Source organism: Lepidochelys kempii, chromosome 10 (assembly GCF_965140265.1).
Source record: "Lepidochelys kempii isolate rLepKem1 chromosome 10, rLepKem1.hap2, whole genome shotgun sequence".
In the NCBI taxonomy this organism is placed as follows: domain Eukaryota; kingdom Metazoa; phylum Chordata; order Testudines; family Cheloniidae; genus Lepidochelys; species Lepidochelys kempii.
The window spans coordinates 10,561,456-10,581,759 of record NC_133265.1 but is presented as its reverse complement, the minus strand read 5'-3'; the positions used below and the strand labels follow the sequence as shown (position 1 = coordinate 10,581,759).

General features: G+C 42.4%; 1 protein-coding gene across 4 annotated transcripts in view; it reads left to right on the top strand.

Annotated features, from left to right (window-relative positions):
* Positions 1–20,304, top strand: part of SDK1 (sidekick cell adhesion molecule 1) — a 646,825-nt gene that overhangs the window by 477,661 nt on the left and 148,860 nt on the right. For all 4 annotated transcript variants that reach the window (XM_073361955.1, XM_073361954.1, XM_073361952.1 and 1 more), the window contains 3 exons: positions 6,048–6,195; positions 7,076–7,216; positions 11,297–11,478. In XM_073361955.1, coding sequence (XP_073218056.1) covers positions 6,048–6,195; positions 7,076–7,216; positions 11,297–11,478 — 471 coding nt within the window. The remainder of the gene's footprint in view (positions 1–6,047; positions 6,196–7,075; positions 7,217–11,296; positions 11,479–20,304) is intronic.

The window sequence follows — 20,304 nt, the reverse complement described above, 5'->3', positions numbered from 1 at the left end:
GCTATTTAAAATAGACTTAATTGTACACACAGCTATTCAAATAGCCAAGCAGTCTGAGATGGTGAGACAGCAAAACCAAGAGCAACTTATCAAACCTGTAAAACAATAAACTAGCTTGGATGCCGTTAACAGATGCAGAATGATTGCTACAAGTCATTACCATAAGAACCCTCCCTGAGGCAAGGAGAAAACTCCCACACTATGAGGGACAAATTCCAGTCAAACACCGAAGCCTTATACTCAAAATGCACAAAATGTGGAAATAAATCATATCCCATGGGATGAGGCATGTCCAACCAAAGGTGCAAGGTGTAATAAGTGTGCAAAATATGGATATTTTGCAGCTGTTTGCCACACTAAAACAATCAAGGAGCTTCACGTTACAGACAATGAAGAGCCATTGTTTCTGTGGATCTATCATGTGTGATGACTAATGCTAAGATTTTGTCATGGATATTTTTAGTAAAAGTCACGGACACGTCATAGGCAATAAAGAAAAATTCACAGGGGCTAGTATTTATTTTACTAAAAATATCCATGACAAAATGGGGAGCTCAGCTGTGGGGTCCCCACATGGCCCTGGAGTGGCTAGGCAGTTGCAGGGGTCTGCTCGAAGCTCCAGGGTCCCCCACCTGCTGTGGTAGGCTTGGAGCTCTTGCGGGGTGGGGACCCTTTACCTCCCAGCTGTTGCAGGCTGAAGTCACAGCGGTCACTGGAAGTCAGATTTGTGACTTCTGCGACCTCTGAAAAAATCTTAGCCTTCGGGATGACAAAGGGACTGTCTAGAGAGTGAAACTTAATATTCATGGAAAGACTTTAAAATTGACTCAGGAGCAGATCATAGAATCATAGAATATCAGGGTTGGAAGGGACCTCAGGAGGTCATCTAGTCCAACCCCCTGCTCAAAACAGGACCGATCCCCAATTAAATCATCCCAGCCAGGGCTTTGTCAAGCCTGACCTTAAAAACTTCTAAGGAAGGAGATTCTACCACCTCCCTAGGTAACGCATTCCAGTGTTTCACCACCCTGCTAGTGAAAAAGTTTTTCCTAATATCCAACCTAAACCTCCCCCACTGCAACTTGAGACCATTACTCCTTGTCCTGTCCTCTTCTACCACTGAGAATAGTCTAGAACCATCCTCTCTGGAACCACCTCTCAGGTAGTTGAAAGCAGCTATCAAATCCCCCCTCATTCTTCTCTTCTGCAGACTAAACAATCCCAGTTCCCTCAGCCTCTCCTCATAAGTCATATGTTCCAGACCCCTAATCATTTTTGTTGCCCTTCGCTGGACTCTTTCCAATTTATCCACATCCTTCTTGTAGTGTGGGGCCCAAAACTGGACACAGTACTCCAGATGAGGCCTCACCAATGTCGAATAGAGGGGAACGATCACGTCCCTCGATCTGCTCGCTTTGCCCCTACTTACACATCCCAAAATGCCATTGGCCTTCTTGGCAACAAGGGCACACTGCTAACTCATATCCAGCTTCTCGTCCACTGTCACCCCTAGGTCCTTTTCCGCAGAACTGCTGCCTAGCAGTTCGGTCCCTAGTCTGTAGCTGTGCATTGGGTTCTTCCATCCTAAGTGCAGGACCCTGCACTTATCCTTATTGAACCTCATCAGATTTCTTTTGGTCCAATCCTCCAATTTGTCTAGGTCCCTCTGTATCCTATCCCTGCCCTCCAGCGTATCTACCACTCCTCCCAGTTTAGTATCATCCGCAAATTTGCTGAGAGTGCAATCCACACCATCCTCCAGATCATTTATGAAGATATTGAACAAAACCGGCACCAGGACCGACCCCTGGGGCACTCCACTTGACACCGGCTGCCAACTAGACATGGAGCCATTGATCACTACCCGTTGAGCCCGACAATCTAGCCAACTTTCTACCCACCTTATAGTGCATTCATCCAGCCCGTACTTCTTTAACTTGCTGACAAGAATACTGTGGGAGACCGTGTCAAAAGCTTTGCTAAAGTCAAGAAACAATACATCCACTGCTTTCCCTTCATCCACAGAACCAGTAATCTCATCATAGAAGGCGATTAGATTAGTCAGGCATGACCTTCCCTTGGTGAATCCATGCTGACTGTTCCTGATCACTTTCCTCTCATGTAAGTGCTTCAGGATTGATTCTTTGAGGACCTGCTCCATGATTTTTCTGGGGACTGAGGTGAGGCTGACTGGCCTGTAGTTCCCAGGATCCTCCTTCTTCCCTTTTTTAAAGATTGGCACTACATTAGCCTTTTTCCAGTCATCCGGGACTTCCCCCGTTCGCCACGAGTTTTCAAAGATAATGGCCAATGGCTCTGCAATCACAGCCACCAATTCCTTCAGCACTCTCGGATGCAACTCGTCCGGCCCCATGGACTTGTGCATGTCCAGCTTTTCTAAATAGTCCCTAAACACCTCTTTCTCCACAGAGGGCTGGCCATCTATTCCCCATATTGTGATGCCCAGCGCAGCAGTCTGGGAGCTGACCTTGTTAGTGAAGACAGAGGCAAAAAAAGCATTGAGTACATTAGCTTTTTCCACATCCTCTGTCACTAGGTTGCCTCCCTCATTCATTAAGGGGCCCACACTTTCCTTGGCTTTCTTCTTGTTGCCAACATACCTGAAGAAACCCTTCTTGTTACTCTTGACATCTCTCACTAGCTGCAGCTCCAGGTGCGATTTGGCCCTCCTGATTTCATTCCTATATGCCTGAGCAATATTTTTATACTCTTCCCTGGTCATATGTCCAACCTTCCACTTCTTGTAAGCTTCTTTTTTATGTTTAAGATCCGCTAGGATTTCACCGTTAAGCCAAGCTGGTCGCCTGCCATATTTACTATTCTTTCGACACATCGGGATGGTTTGTCCCTATAACCTCAACAGGGATTCCTTGAAATACAGCCAGCTCTCCTGGACTCCTTTCCCCTTCATGTTAGTCCCCCAGGGGATCCTACCCATCCGTTCCCTGAGGGAGTCGAAGTCTGCTTTCCTGAAGTCCAGGGTCCGTATCCTGCTGCTTACCTTTCTTCCCTGTGTCAGGATCCTGAACTCAACCAACTCATGGTCACTGCCTCCCAGATTCCCATCCACTTTTGCTTCCCCTACTAATTCTTCCCGGTTTGTGAGCAGCAGGTCAAGAAAAGCTCCCCCCCCCCCCCAGTTGGCTCCTCTAGCACTTGCACCAGTAAATTGTCCCCTACGCTTTCCAAAAACTTCCTGGATTGTCTATGCACCAGATGTCACAGTTATCTCTGAAGGGACTTACAATAACCTTCAAACCTCCCCGCCACCCCCGAAGCTGAAGTTACCTGACCCAGCTCGGACTTGTCCTGGAGGTATTTTGAACTGCATGGGCCAGTTCACCACAGAAACAATAGCTTTGCATTCAGAGTGCATGTGATCAAAGACTAGGGTTACCATATTTCAGGTTCCCAAAAAGAGGACGTTGCTGGAGGGGAGGGATGGTGTAGGGGGTACAGTTGGAGGTGCTAGAAGGGTCCTGTGGTGAGGGTCCTAACAGGTGTTGCTCCCTATCATGGTGTGAGGGCAGCTGGTGCAAGCAGTGACAGCTGTCAGTCAGCCCCTTCCTATGGGACCTCCTCCCCAGGGCTGGGAGTTGGGACCTGGGTGGGTGGGATTTAGCAGCTGTGGCTTTCAGAGGAATGGACCAATCAGCTGCAGGTGGACACGAGGGACCAATTAGGAAGTGGATCAATCAGGGCTCTTTCTGAGCTGCAGCTTGTCTGCTCTGCAAAAACCCCAGATGTTTCCTGTTATTTGAAAAGTCATCTGAACAGAGAAAGAGGGCTCAAAAAGAGAGGCTGCATCCAGGAAAACCCAGACAAATGGGAACCCTATCAAAGGCCAACAACCTTCTTAGGCATGATAACCACGATGGGCCTAATGAAAAAGGTGGAAGAACTCAGAGAATTTGAAGATATTGGACTTTTGAAAGGAGATCCAGTACAAATAAACTTGAGACACAATATAGTGTACAAACACCTCTACCAGACAGACTTTGAAAGAGACTAGCTCCAGATTTATGCTAATTCAGAAGACATCATTACCTGATCATACTGGTCTATTTTCCAAGTGCATAGACATAATTAACTTGAAAGACAAAGCGTGATGCAGTGTTATTAAACTCAAGTGCACTTCTGCTCACTTCAGTATTCCAGAACTAGTGACACACAATGGACTACAATTCACTGCAGCAGAACTTAAGTCATTCTAAACTAAATATGATTGATCATATTACTAACAGTCCACATTACTCACAAGTGAATGGAGGGGCTGAGAGACCTGTAGAAACAGTCAAGAAAATCCTACAGCTGGAAGAGCCATTTCTTGCTCTGAGTTACAGATAACAGCAAAAGCAGCTACTGGATCTAGTTCTACACAACTTCTGATGGGAAGATAACTCAGTAGTACTGTTCCAACTTTGGAGATAGTCTTTTCCAAAGTGGCCAGACATGAAGAGAGTTGCTAAATTGGATAAAAAGGCAACAGCATGCACCACTCAGAGAACTACCAAGTCGAGAACCTGGTGACTGAGTTCATGTCAAATTGGAAAGAGAAAAACTTCAGCTGTCATAAAGAAAAAGAATTCATTGTTCAGATCATGTGTGATGGAGGCCAACAGTGGAGAGTTCAACAGAAACTGTTAACATCTACAATTTGTTCAGAACTGAACAATCAGAGAAAATTCTACAGATGGCAGACATAGAACAAGAAGATGATGATTCAAAGATTCCAAATGGAGCACAGCCAATTGTTGCAGCAAATGGGCAGCCAGATTACAAAGTTGCTATGCATTCGGGTCATGTAATTAGAAAACCAGTATGATTCAGAGACATTTAACAGATTGATCTGTACTGAACTTCAAAGACAGCATGATAGTGTAAATTTTGTAAATGGTAGGAATGTAGAATTTAAGGGGGAGATATAATGGAATGCTAACCTATATTATACTGCAAAAAGAAAAGGAGTACTTGTGGCACCTTAGAGACTAACCAATTTATTTGAGCATGAGCTTTCGTGAGCTACAGCTCAAATCACGAAAGCTCATGCTCAAATAAATTGGTTAGTCTCTAAGGTGCCACAAGTACTCCTTTTCTTTTTGCGAATACAGACTAACACGGCTGTTCCTCTGAAACCTATATTATACTGGTCTGTCGCTAGGTGGCACTGTGTATACCATACCTTATTTAAGCTAACCTCAGCCACATCTGTTCACTGTAAGAAAAAAGCTCTGTGGCCACTTCATATCTGGTACAGAAGTGTGACCTGCTAGTAGCAGTCCTGCAACCTGCTGTGTACAAGAAATATATGACATGCTAAGGTGAAAAGACGACAGAATATTTAATTTCCAACATATTTCATTTTTCACCTCTGTGAAACTTGGGAATGTAATTCAGGCAGCAGAGAGGCTCAGAGTGTGAAGTATGTGAACTGACAATGGAGGTTTTACACTACTGCCAGAGCAGGTTATTCCAAGGAGCCATCCTAAGAAATGATTAGACTGAAAATAAGACAATACATCTGTAGAAAACATTCAGGCATGTAGAAGCCTTCCCAGGCCTTGCAGCAAAGAGCTAATTTGGATGACAGTCACTCTTCCACACCTGCTAAAGAGCTGGGTAGAAAAATGTTGTAGACTAGCTGCGAATTTCATTACAGCCCTTCAGCCAGAGACTCATAGGTGTGGTGTTGTAATGGCCTGCTAAACAGATGGGTCACGAAATACATGGCCCATCTATCTTTATTATGCTCATTTCCTCTTTTATTAAAATGAGAATGAATACAGTTTTTAGGTATTACACAGTGACAAGTGTAGCATCCCTTTCCAGTAGACAAATGTGCAATCTACCGAACCATGGGGATAGACAAGAAGGTTTCTTTCTTTCATCTGAGGAAAGAAGGTTCTAAAGTTACTTTGAGGAAAGAAGTTAAAGGAAGCATATTGCAGTCATAGACATTCACTCACTTCTTAAGGTGTTTTAACAAGCACCTCAATATTATTAACATGTGTGTGTTCCTCCACCAGACTCTCCCTGGAAAGTGCATCTATCAAATGTTAACCCTAAAATGACCAGTATCACTGTGAGTGGATTAATTCCAGCCCGTACCTACCAATTTAGGGTGTGTGCCGTTAACCAGGTGGGCAAGGGCCAGTACAGCACTGAGACCAGCAGGTAAAGTAAAAGTAGATCCCTATGTAAAATGCACAGCATGTGAGGGAACCCCTAATCTGTCAGTTGTTCAGAATTGTTAAAATGAAGTTACCTTGTGTATCACAGTGGGAGGATGTGGGCACTCAGCGGATACCCCTAGTTACATGAAGTGCCTAAGAACTTTGAACAGTATTTAGCCATCCTGGCAGTTAGCAGCAGCAGCATATTCTGCATGCACTGGGGACAGAGGTCCAGCCATCTTTGCAGAGTAACAATCAAACAGGATCACAGAAGGAGATGGAGTGAGTGCACGTAGGGCCAACATATTTTTTTCCTGCGGTTAAAGACTCAGTGGTTAACTCTGGACTGGGCAGAGCACTCACCCAGTCACTGCATTTCACTTCTGTAATTACTTCAGTTGTGATATAGAAGGATGGCTTCATCAAGTTAAGTTTCAGATGCATCCCCCTTCCTTTATAAACCAAAGCTTGCTATGAGTTTGAATTGTAGAACAGCTGAGGTTTAAATGGCTTTTTCAAAATGTAGGCATTTGATATGAAAAATATTGAAAGAGTCAAAGGAGTCACAGATTCTGATCTGAGCTCTAACTCATTCAGGCTTGTAATGTTTTTATATAGTTGGAACAGCATGGGGGATTCAGACAGAATAAGGTTACCTCAGCTGTCCTCCTTGTGGCTTGCTTAACTGATTTTCTATTATGTTGATTTGTAGTAACTATTTCATGCAAAGTCATCAGTAGTTTGGTCAGCATTATGCTTCTTTCTAGTCTTTGGACTTTAGTAAATAAATATGGTTCACATTTAGTGGACACACAAAATAAAAAGCTTGAACTTTGTTTTTATCTTAACGCCCACATCCCATTACGTTCTTTTGTGCTTAGATTGATGTTACCTGAAGAACCTCCCAGCGCTCCTCCTAAAAACATAGTAGCCAGTGGACGTACCAATCAGTCTATCATGGTTCAGTGGCAGCCTCCTCCTGAAAGTGAACATAATGGGGTTCTCCATGGGTACATCCTAAGGTAAGTGATTTGTGCTCTAGCCTAGAGGGATCTTAATATAGAGTCTGGCACTAAATATCTTAGTGTGTTAGAGGTGGACATCCTAGTGGTTTGACAAATAAAAAAGAAAGAATGTTTAAAAGACAATTTCTAATTTATCATTACTTATTATTTGCACTGTACCATATGTGTGCATAGTGCTTTGCGTACAAAGAAAAGACTCCCTACCGCAAGTAGCTCATAATTTAAGTCAGACATATTACACAAGTGGAACAGTGGCATTCTGGGTTCTGAAAGAACAAGGATTCTGCCAATAAAGTAGATGGCACAGATCAGGTGAACCATAGCCAGATTAGGGTTTGGAGTTGAAAATAAATTAAGTAAATAGTCTTTGTGCAGCCCAGCTATACTAAGTGAGTGAAAAGGGACTTCAAACGGGTAACTGCTACTATGAAACTTATTTCATCCAATTTTTCTGCTTACGTATGGAGAGGGTGTGGCTCCTAAAACAGGTATGATCATATTGAGAGACTTCCCAGAGCACATTCATTTTCTAGTCTTTTTGGGAGTCAGTAACCAGTCCAGCTGGACTCAGCTATTGCATGGTTCCAGTTGGCTCGCTAACTGTCCCTGCAGTGAGAGCAGGCAGTGTAGCATTCACTCTGCTCAGGAAGGCCTTGTCTACAAGATTATTTTCTGGAAAATCTAGCATTGTACAACCACTGGTATAGCACCATGCAAGGTTGGAGCCCCAGTTTAGACAGAATACAGATTGCTGGTGGCATTTTTACCAGTGTCCTCTAGAACTGCTAAAGGATATGGTGGTAAAAATGCTCATGCCCTGTTTACACTAGTGTTACCACTTTGCTACTGTTGATGGAGCTGCTTTGGTGGTATTGCTGAGGGTGGAAATTTCCTGCCAAGCCTAGTGCAGACACAGCTGAAGAATGTTAACTGTCTCCCTGCCACCCAAGTAATGAGGTCTGTATGCCCAATCACAGAGGATACAACAGTATGGTTTATATAACTCTTGACTTTATGCCTGCACCACAACTTTCTCACCCAGCAGTTTTCCAAATGTCAAATTTGTAAAAAAAATATTTTTTTAAAGTAGTAAAAAGATGTGTACACAACACACACTGTATTTGGTGAGCTCTCACTATGGTAAGCTTTGCACTTCTGTGCTTTCTACACCACACCTTTTTTATGGTCATCTTTTTCTGTGTTATATCTATTCTGTAGACTATCTGCTCCTCTGGGCAGGGATTTGTCTGCAGCAACTATGGTGTCATGCACATCTATGGGTCCGTCTATAAATAACAAACGGTAACTGTAGGCAACACTGTTTGCACACCATCAATCTTGGCCAGTTTACTACATTTCTTGATGAAAGCCTGGTGAATCAAAATTTAAATATGCCAAAGACTAAAGCTGAAGGTTTGAGTTCAGATGGATTGCTGGGGAAAGCTGCAGGCCCTTATTCTCTACTGGGCACAGATATAATGGAGAGGGGCAGCCCTGGCGAGCCGGTTGCAGTTCCCTGGTTCAGGGCTCTGGTTGTGGTAGAACAGGAGGTGTCCTGCTCTTTGCTTATACCACTGAGGTGCCTAATGGCAGTGTAGTGTCATGTTTGGTGGAACTCAGCTCTGCCACGCCCCTTTTTGCCGCTACTGTGCCCCTTTCTCCCCATTTATTCCAGGGTTGATGCAGGAGGTTAGTTTAGGAGATTTCCCCCTGCAGAGGAAGATGTCTTCAATGGAAATTTCTGGTTGGTAAGCAACCTTGGTGGATCAGAGAATCTGTTACCATTTTCTCTGGGCGCTGATATACTGTTGAGTGAGTGGGATCAAAAGGCACTCTAGTGGGTCAGCTAGTCCATTCCTTTGCTTTGTCACAGGATTGGTTTCATTATTCCTAAACCAGCCCTAATAGATTGGTAGTTAGTCTGTCCTTAAATACCTCTGGAGACAGCAATTCCACAGCCTCCCTACCCGTTGCAACTTACTCTACTGTCTGACTGTTTCATATAACATGCTGACTAATTTTTAAGTTAAACATTTCCTTCTGCAGCTCATGCAAAATTAGCATAATTGATCCCTGTCCTCTCTAACATCCCTTTTCATATTAGTAGAGAGTTATCCAGTCCATTGGCATCAGTCTGTGTGAGTTTGTGGAAAACATTATTTAGATGTTTAAATTATTGTGTCTAGGCTCCTGAGTAGGGAAACAAACCATGCAGCGGGAATTTAAAATTGTCATATAATAAAACTCTGTATTAAAGGTGCCTTTTTAAAATTAAGAATGGAAAAGACCCACTGTAACATCAGGTCCATTGTTCTGTCTTTGCAGCAAAGAGTCCCACCATAGAGGATGTATTGGACTTAAACTGACAGAATGCCTGATCTTAAAAGTGAGGGTGCACTGCACAAAGCCTATAACAATAGGCATCAAAGTGTACATATAGTGAGAAAGGTCACTAAGACATGACATTTCTGAACTGGCCTTTTTCCTCTGCTCTTTTTCTCCCCAGCAGAGTGTTGTTTTTATAGGAGTGTCATGCTAAGAGTACAACAGATTAGACCACAGGAGCACTCCACATTTTGACTGCTACCTGTGAGAGAAAACAGAGTGCTGAGCAAAGAATTGACATTGCCAAGATTCATACAACCTTCCTATCATCTCATAAGTGGAGGAAAGGGAGGTCTTGCATTGAATGGAGGCAGAGAGAGCCACCTAATAGTCCCAGGGAGAGATCCTGACATTGCTTTGATATATTTTCCTTGTGATTTTGTGTTAATATTTCATGGAGCTATGCTAATGTAGTCTCATAGTACAAAACATGACCAAGTCAGGAAGCCACACTGCTCTCCCAACTCTTTGGGGTTGTCTGTATCACTGCTATTGGGTGATCAAGAGCTGCACGGAGATCTCTCTAGGAACAACAAAATCTCTATAAGAATTAGGCCTTGTCTAAACACAGGGATTGCACTGATTAAACTTATATTGGTTTAAAATCGCACCGTAAATGAACCAATGAAACTCTCATGTAGATAAGCCTTTAGTTATTGTTAAGCAGGGGCTGACTTAAAACAGCATAAAAATAGTATGATGCATAAAAATCCAAACATTCCCATATTTGCCTTTTCACAGAATAGCAATGCTTCATTTGCAAGTCATAATGCCATTTGGTCTACTTATTTCTGATATGTTGATTAGCATATTGTAAGTATCTACTACACAGCTTGTTTCCTAAAGGGAAAAAAGCAAACAGTCTCACTTGAAGTGTTCAAATTTCCAAGGACTGTTTGAGAGGAAATGATAGAGAACAGTGGATTCTCAGAGTGCAAAAGGACACACCAAAAAAGGGCTCTAAAATATGCATCCAATTCTATTTTCCATAACAACTGCTACAGGGAAATGTATTCAGTTGCTCCACCTCTTTGGCAGAGGTTCATCACTATATAGATATTACTAATCCTTATTTGGCAAACTGTTTCATCTCCATATTGCCATCCTTCTGATTCCCACTCTATAGCAAGCTCTTCAGTCCCTAGGCAACCCCTGTTTCAGACCTTGTTATAATCATTCTGTGAAAGTGGGTTCCTGTTGCAGGCTTGAGCTGACAGTCCCTTAGACCAGAAGGTCTGAACACTACCGAGATCATCTTGCTTTTCAGGTTTAGAGACTGAGGAAGAAAACATTTCTCAAACTGATTTACATCAGCACCCTGATAAAAATCCTGTCCAAGATATTTTTTATACTAAATCATAGCTTTTACTAGACAAGCCACATTTTAAAAGCTATAAGTTTTCTACAGCCATAAAACAGGATAAAATGCCAGTTTTGTTTAGCCCTGAGCATGTAATTTCATTGAAATCAGATTATAAATACTACAGCAGTCAAGCAGGGTATGGTCTTATCAGGGGTTAGTCTGGGTTTTTTTGTTTTTTTTTTGAGGGCGTTCTATTATCCTTTGTATAATTCTGCAGTAAAAGTTTGAATATTGCATCTTCAGAGAGGAAGCTGTTTTGCTAGTCAGTGCATTTGATAGAATTGATGTCTTTTAACTGACTGCATTGAATTTTCCTTTTCTGTATGCAGGTATCGCCTGGCAGGCCTCCCTGGGGAGTATCACTATAAGAACATCACCAGCGCAGAGATTAACTACTGTTTGGTAAAAGACCTGATCATCTGGACTCAGTATGAAATCCAGGTGGCATCTTATAATGGAGCCGGGCTGGGAGCATTCAGCAGAGCAGTGACAGAGTACACTTTACAGGGAGGTGAGCTCCACTCTGCAGTCTAAACTGCAAATCCTTTGCAGTCACTAATTATTTTAGACAGGGTGAACAAATAGTGCAAGGATTTGTCGTATGTTTACCTTTATGAAGGGAAACATACTCTAGAGACAGGATTGTACAGGAGAGGTTCAAGTGAGATAGAGGCATTTACCAAGAGGAAAAGGGAGCCATAATTCTTATTCTCATTTACACTAAAGCTCATTTATACCTCTCTGGCAATATACAGGTGCCCTGAAGTGGGTGGGAATTACATCTATAACAAAAGGATTTGTAATTACTTTTACACCTACTGAAAGGTGTATTTACACTACTGGATCAGTATGAAGAATCCTTAGCATAATTGAGAGTCAGGTCCTTAAGATTTCCATTGATTTCCAAAATTGCAGGACTGGATTTTGAGCAATAGACAGTCTCATGATCTCTGCTTTAGTAGGTCATAAAAACAATTAAACTATTTGAAAAACTAACACTTTTACAGTGCATGGTATTTTATAATCAGTGAAGTATATGTAATGGTTTCCTAATTGTTGGTAGGAGTACATTATGATGTGAATAAACATATTGTGAGTTATAGAGAGATTTTAAAAATAGACTATGCAAGTGCAGCACCAGTTTACCAAGACAGTTAAAGAGCAAGGAAACAGTCCAAGTTATCTCTCAGAGATAGCTGCTGTTATCTTTCATTAGTTCACTGTTGTCCTTTGTAAGGATATAAATCCTCTGTTACAAACGAAGTGCAGTTGGTCCTGCATTCAGTTTGACTGGTAGAAGTATTTATAATGCAGGACAATCTGCAATGCCCTATTTATCTTTATGTAATTCTTACCTAGTACAAGTGAAAAAGCTAGGTGTTCCCTTTAAGTAATTCACAATAGCAATAAATAGCTCCAGAATGGATGTTGCCATCACCTAATGCATGCCTTGCGGAAATCCTCAGGCTTTCAACCCACTTTAAAAACAGTTTGAAGCCTTTTCACATTTGGAGTTGAACAGAGGGGAGGCTGCACAGCCCCAGTCTAATCTGAAGCAGAGTTAGTATCATGTTTCCATATGTTAAGAAATGTATCATGTCCTATGCCACTCTCCCTGCAACTGGAGAATGTACAGACACCTGTTTGTGACCATTTATCACTGCTGACTGTGCCTCCTAAACCAAACCAGGAACATAAGTCAGAGCATGGGTGGAAACTGTTTTATAATCCATAATATAGTTTAAAGATGAGCCTAAGAAACCTGCATCTATGCACCTTGCCCACCTCTCCACACACACACTCCACTTCACACACACTAGTGATTCAGGTTGCACTGGCAAGAACCTTCCTGTCTGTGGATAGAAAAAATACCTGGCATTAGTTGAATGTGCCATGCAATCAAAATCCTGGCAGCCAATGAGTGCTGAGAGCAGATCAACACGTTAATATTGAATTCCCCTCCACCTCCTACCTCATTGGCCACGTGAGCTGTGGCCTTGCCCTTGAATGCATATGATTGGACTTTTATTGTTTGTTATATAAGTTTATTATTTTTGGCATTTAGTAGTGGCAGCCCAAGAACCCATAGTTGACGATCAGCTGCTCGGAGCTCTTTTAAAATAACTTGTGGCCAGTGTCTAAGTGAGAATGTAACTTGCAAGATGTCTGAAGACCTGAACTCTCACAGAAACTGAGTTATTATGTCAGTCAGGTCCTCTGAGATATATTGGCAAAGCATGCAACATCCTGAGGTCTAAGGGTTTGACTGTTTCAAAACCCCAAAAGTCTTTCAGTGGGATATTCAGCATAACCCTTTGATGCTGTGTGTGTGTATATATATTATATATGCATGCCTTTCTTCATCAGGGTTTCTCCAGCTGTTCCTTACTTCTTTGATGTTATCTTTGACAGGGATTTGTGCCAACTTTCTGCACAGAGTAGCTGTTGCTCATTTGAACAGAGTCCTTCAGGACTTTTCATCACTGTGTGAAAAGTTGAGCTTCCGAGTATCTCTGCACAGAAGAGTTATTTCATATACATAAGTCTTTTGGCAGGTGATGCAAGTCATCTCCCTTGCTATGTTTGGTCCAGGAGAGAGACAATTTTTCTTCTCTTCACTCTGGGATCTAGCACTTGGATCTCAACAATCTTATTGACTTCTTAGGTGCTCTCCCTTTGAACAGCTCCTCACAAAGTTAAATGCCAGTCCATGGATTTACATTAGCCTTCAAGTAACTTACATAGTAGATGGACATCACATTCCCCACCCACTTTCATAGCCCTCAAGGGTCACCTTTGGGATGTGTCTGAGAGACTGTGGCTCCACACTGAGGAGAACTACACCTGAGTCTCCAGTGCTCAAAAGCTGCTCCCAAACCTGAAGGAGAAAGTTATAATTTCAATATACATCTGTCTGATTTCATGAGGAAACAGTCTGTAACATTGGTCCCATTTCATACCATTTTACTCAAGCTATTTCTCCGACAAGTGTGGCAATGAGAAAGAATTTGTTGTTTTAAATACTTGAAGTGCTATGGTAATGGGAGTACGGGGGCAAAATAGGTTCCTAGGTGGCCTACTGTACTTAGAATGTGTAATACGGAAAATGCCCTCCAATTATGGTAGGGCAAAACTCAAAACTATGAACACTCAAAACCTGCAGACATTATGGACACAAGCCATACTACCAGGCAAATTGACTCAAGATGTTCTTTTTAGAGGAGATAAATGAGATTAGTAAAGAGAGGGCCAATAACAGTGCCAACAGGTTGAAGAACCATGCTTGCCCAGCACAACCCAGAACTACCAAGATTATGTGAACCCTGCTCTATTTTATTTTCTGCAAAAACTGAAGTACCAAAGGGACCAGGAGAAATGGCACCCATCCCAGAAGAAAATGCCTTTGTGACCCACTCAGAATAAATTTGATCACTTAACATTGCTTCAGAAAACCAATAGGTCTACTCTAAATGAGCCAACTGGAAAAGAGAGGGGCCATTCATGCTGGTCCTGAAACCTGAGATTTAAGTTGTTCTCCAATTAATTCTTTTTGACTGGAAAGTTTAGAGCAAAAGGAAATGCATCTCTTAGAGACACAGCATTTAGGCCAGAAGAGACCACCAGATCTAGCCTAACCACCGGTGTATTGCAGGCGGTCAACACCACCCAGAACCTACACACTAAACCCAACAATCAAAATTAGACCAAAGTATTCCATCAACACACCCTGCTCCCATGAGAGGGGAGGAGGAGAGAATGAGACTCACTGGCCAGTTTAGCAGCCTCCTTGATATTCATGTTGTATGTGACAATTCACCATTTTTCCTCCAGCTGACAGCAGGAAAGTTCTGAGGGCCAGTCTTGTAGCCCAAAGTTTCAAGACATGGATATGTAGTCTGATCTCTTTTTTTCTTCCAAAGCTGTGCAGTTTAGAGATGTCCTCTATTGGATGCATCTGTGCTTATCATAAAGGTTAGGAACAGTTGAGTGAATGGTGCTTCTTGAGCTCATGAAAGGTCAGAATCACCAGATTAGTGAATCCTTGACAGACATGATAAGGAGAGGCAGAAGAGCAAGAGGAGTATACTGAAGATGTTTCCTCCTTAGCTATATGAAGGGAGTCATAAAGGAAATCTCGTTCCCTTTCATTGAAAACTTGTCAGCAGGGCTGCCTTCTGTGTGTAGAAAATAGTCCAGAGGAAGAAATGTAGCTGCTATCCTTGAATCAAGAATATCATCTCCAAGTGTTGGGTTCTTTGTTCTTTAAAAATAGATTTCTCCCTGTTATTCCTTTAGGCCAAGTTGTTGAAACAAAGAGCAAGAGACTTGCAGAGGGGAATCTGCTTAGAGCAGGGATGGGCAAACTTTTTGGCCCAAGGGCCATATCAGAGTTGTACAACTGTATGGAGGGCTGGGTAGGGAAGACTGTGCCTCCCCAAACAGCCTGGCCCCTGCCCCCCATCCACTCCCTCCCACTTCCCACCCCCCTCAGAAACCCCTGACCCATCCAACCCCCCCCCCGCTCCCTATCCCCTGACTGCCCCCACCCCCAGAACTTCCACCCCATCCAACTGCCCCCTGCTCCCTGTCCCCTGACTGCCCCTTGGGACCCCCTGCCCCTTAGCCAACCCCCCCTCACTCCCCGTCCCCTTACCATGCTGGAGCCAGCCATGCTGCCATGTTGCCCAACAGGAGCAGCAGGCCAGAGTGCTGCCCAGGCAGCAGTGTGGCTGCGGGAAAGGGGAGATGGTGGGGGAGGAGCCAGGGGCTAGCCTCACCAGCTGGGAGCTCAAGGGCTAGGCAGGACGGTCCCACGGGCCATAGTTTGCCTACCTCTGGCTTAGAGCAACCAGTTGTCTACGGTCAGATTGTGAACTGCTGCTTTATGATTTATCAAGATGGGAGGGAACAAGGAGCTCACTTCCCCTTTATGCCCCTACACAGAAGGGGCACAGAATTACAGGCCTGGATCTCAGGCCAGGTGCTTAGGGAGAAAATGCTTCATTCCCTAAGGGAGTGTTTCAGCAGCGGCACAATAAGAATTGTGTGCTTTTGAGGCAAAATTCTTTCCAGAGTTCCCACTGGGGCTCTGCAGCTTAGCACCTGAAACCTCTGCATTAAAGGAACAACCAAATTCTCAGATAGAGAAAAATCTGTGAGCCTGCCTGATTGAGATGTGAAAGTTGGCATCCTGAAAGCCAGGAGCTTGGGATCTTTCTGCATGCCTTTGCTGAAGATTTATATTTAAAACTGGTAGTCTATCTGAATCTGTGTGCGATTTAAATGCCTATTCACACATAACTAGAGACATGAACATGTGTTTATCCTTAATTCCTTCTTATTCCCATAATCTTGTTGGCCAACCTCATTTAATGGCTTTTATCTACAGTGCCTCCATGACCTTTTCTGCTAAGAGTAGTTTTAGAATGTTTTAAAATTCAAGCAGTTGAGTTCTAATACATTTCTAGCCAAATTAACTTTACTGGGAGGAATATAAAGGTTGGTTCTGTCATACCAACTATGCTCTGAAATTCAGGGATGTCTTAAAGGTGTCACACAAATTTGGAGCTGTACTCCAATGTGAGATCTTCAGTATAATCACAAACATGACCAAAATTTGGTTTAAAAAAATCCAGCATGCAATTACATAAGGATTTCTTTGTAAATAATTTGTGTTCAATAAGAAAAACATGATTTAGCCAGATCTGCATGGCTAAATACTGTGTATAATTAGAGATACCTTAGTTGCCAATTTCAGTTCTTGCTACTTACTGATGATTTAATCTGGAGCATTGTTTGAGAGATCAGCCATGATGTAAATGTAGCACAGCTCAAGTTAATGTTTTAATATATACTTGTTCAGATAACCATGGAGGTCAATTTTAACTTTAGCACATAATGAGAGCATTTAGTGTTATGCTTTGAAGTAAATTCAGGATTATATTGCTACATTTTTACTGATAAATATGGATTGTAGTATGCTTATTGTATGCAATAAAATTAAGCCGATGCCCATTAGCCAGCCTTGTTCTCTCCATTTTTAAAATGCATTAAGATGTAGATATTGATTTTCTATAAAGAATTCCAAATATAAATTATACCATAAATCATGCTTTCCAGCATACCAAAGGTTTTATTTTTCTTCTTGTAATAGGTATTTTTGGACTAGAATGATTTATTCTAATTTCAGAACATTCATAAAAAGAAATGGAAAAAATGGTTATCCACATTTCTAAAACTTTTGTAAACACTTCTAAGTGTTTGTCTCGCCTTCTTAGAAGTTTACTATCATGAGAATTATAAATGAAACCCCATGTTTTTAGGGCAATGCTTCTTTTCTGTTAGTAAATTCTCAATGCTGTGGCAAATGACAGTTCCCACAATGCAGATTTCCCAGTTCCTAAAAGGCCCTCTGAACTCTTAGGATAAAATCCAGGCATCGCTAAAATCAATGGCACCAGGATTTCACCCTTAAAGAAAAAGTTGATGTCCAACAAAATGACAGCTTATTCCTATTTTGGAATGTGCAGGATACAGAAAATGTTTTAGAACAACTTTTTTTAGGAATGTGCTTTTAGGACTGGCTTGATATTTAACTATCATATATCCTGCATAACAATATTCAGTCACCTTTACATATATTCGTTGTACTCTATGAACAACGAACTATTCCTAATGGTATTCTCTGATTTATATCAATGAGTGTTAGAATTGCATTTTTCTGTAGGCATATCTGTCAACCAAAACATTCAGATTTTATACACCCCCCGCCAATATAGTCAGAATTAATTGAGAAGGAAAAAGGGGAGAGGAGGATGCTTGATTTACCCCTCATGTCAAAAGACCATGCAGGAGGATATTACAATCCATCAATGAGCTGTTGTCAAGGCTGATTCCCCACTCTGGCACTTTGAGTGCAGAAGGTGGGGTCCCGCAAGGATTTTAAAAATTAATACTGGCCACTCCAGGCTTGTATTAAACTCCCAGGGTTACAGCTTCTCTCTGACCTTGGATGGGTAGATGCTGCCACCACCCAAGTGCAGAAACCGCTTTGAAAACAGAAAGGTGCACTTGGGAATTCCTTCCTTTGGGGTACCCTCAAACCCTTTCATACACCCGTCTGGGGAAGAGCAGAGAAAGAAAAACAAAGGAAATCAGCTGTTACCACCAGCTAATTAAACATGCACAAACCTCTTAGGACTCAAAAACCCAATCCTGTTTTTAAAAAAGGTAAATATTTATTAAAAACAAAGAAGAAAGAAAATACATCTGGAACTTAAGCTTTTTGCTAGATCTAAAAAAAGTTACAAAAAAATTAAACATCAAGATAGCTCTCTTGAGGTTCAGCTTAAAGGTTACAAGCAAAACAAAAAGCATCTGGAGTTAGCAGTCCACAAGCCAATAAAAAATAAAAGAAATAACCCTAATTGCACCTTTCTAGACATTCCCTAATTTACTTATATTTCTGGGGTTCAGATAAGCAATCTTTAGGTATGATCTGATGGTTTTTCATACCTGGCTTAAAGCTTCTCACAGCATAACTGCTCTCCTCTTTCCTAGAGGACAACAACACACCAACAAAAGAAAGTTTCCCCCGCATTTTAAAAAGTTCTAGCCCTCCCATTGGCTCTTTTGGTCAGGTGCCCACTACTTTCCTTTTACCTGTGGGCTTGTTAACCCTTTACAGGTAAAGCAAGTAGAGAAGAGCTACTAAGAGGAATTTTATAGCTAACTGACTGGCTGGCTGTCCATAAAAGGGAGCTCCCCACCCCCCTTCATTTATCACAGTTGTTCATAACTGTCTAATGTCAAACTAAGTGTAAAAGGTGTTTAAAACAGTTTTCTCCTATAATAGGAAATCTGAAAAATATATTCTAAAAATCATCAAGAAATATACAGGAAGGCAGGAATTTTAATTTACAAAATAAGCTTTTCTAATGTGAGCCATCAAATATACAAAACACCACACAGGGAAGCCATGAATAGGACTATACACACACCACAGGACTCCAGTGACATGAGAGGTTTCATCAGAGTTTTTGATAAGAAGAGGTTTGTTTATGAGTGTTACAGGGTGGGACTCACCACCGTGGCACCTCCTGCTAGTCATCCTGGGAATTAGCTCTTGGCTGTTCCAGTCCACCTTCAGCTAGTGGCATCACACCTGCCCTCACAGCTGTCTCCACTCTTTGGACCCGCATCGCTCCCCAGACTGCAGCATCCTCTTCTGGGCATGGCCATCTGGCTGTGCCCCACTCTGCTTTCTCCCTCCCTTCCAGGGCAGGGGAGGGCAACAGTCCTTAGTCCCACCACTTGCTTCACCAGCCAACTGCAGTCCAAAGTCCAGCCCCTTACCTCAGGTGCAAACTACAGTCTGGATACTGGTCACTCTCCTCATTGGCAAGTGAGGTGCAAAGAGAGGGAGGGAGGGAGAGAGAGAGACCCAGGCCCTCCCACTACTCTGGGTCCCAACCCAGGGATCTTTTATCCAGCAGCCACCTACTGCCCTCCTCCAACCTGCTGCCTATTTGCCCTGGACCAGTTCCCCCATAGCCCTAGAACCCTCTCAGCCCTTGTAGCAAGGCCCCAGCCTGGCAGTAGTCAGCCAGAAGCTCACCCTCACATTCTGCTCTATATATGGTGTTTCCTCAGGCAGCCAGTCCTCCTCCCTTACCTTCCAGGGAGAGATTCCACTCTGCTTTGCTGAGCATTCCTTTATATATGGCCCTCGCTGGCCCTGAATGGCTGCTCCAGCAAGCCTTCCCCCTATTGGTGGGCTCAATAAGTCCTTTCCTGATTACTGGGTTCTGCGCAGCCTCCTTGGTGCTGCTTTTAACCCCTTCTGCAGCTGCCCCACCACAATGAGGGATAATATTTCCTAAGCTATGTATCACACAGCTGTAATGCTATCAAAACATTCTCATGAATCTCTAAACCATAAGAACTTTATAATGGCAAGAGATAGCATTATAAGCCTTATAATGCATACTGGGGATTCTAATGTATGGTAGGAATAATGTTCTACTTTCAGTGGTAATTTAGAGCATTCTGACCCCAAACTTGCTGATTTTGTAAAATCCATGAGTAATGACATCAGAAGTCAGTTTAACGGTATAGAATTCTGCTTAATCAGTGTATGGTGACATACTGTTACAGTGTATATAGAAGGGCGAAAGGGTAGTAAAGATGTAACAGAAATTCCAAGCCATATAGTCATCAAGGAATTTCAGTGACATAAAACTAAACAGAAGAGTGATGCCTGACTAGTTTATAATGTCATTCCTGAAATGCTTGGTTTATACCCCAATTTTACTTTATAGGGCCCACAATGCCTTTG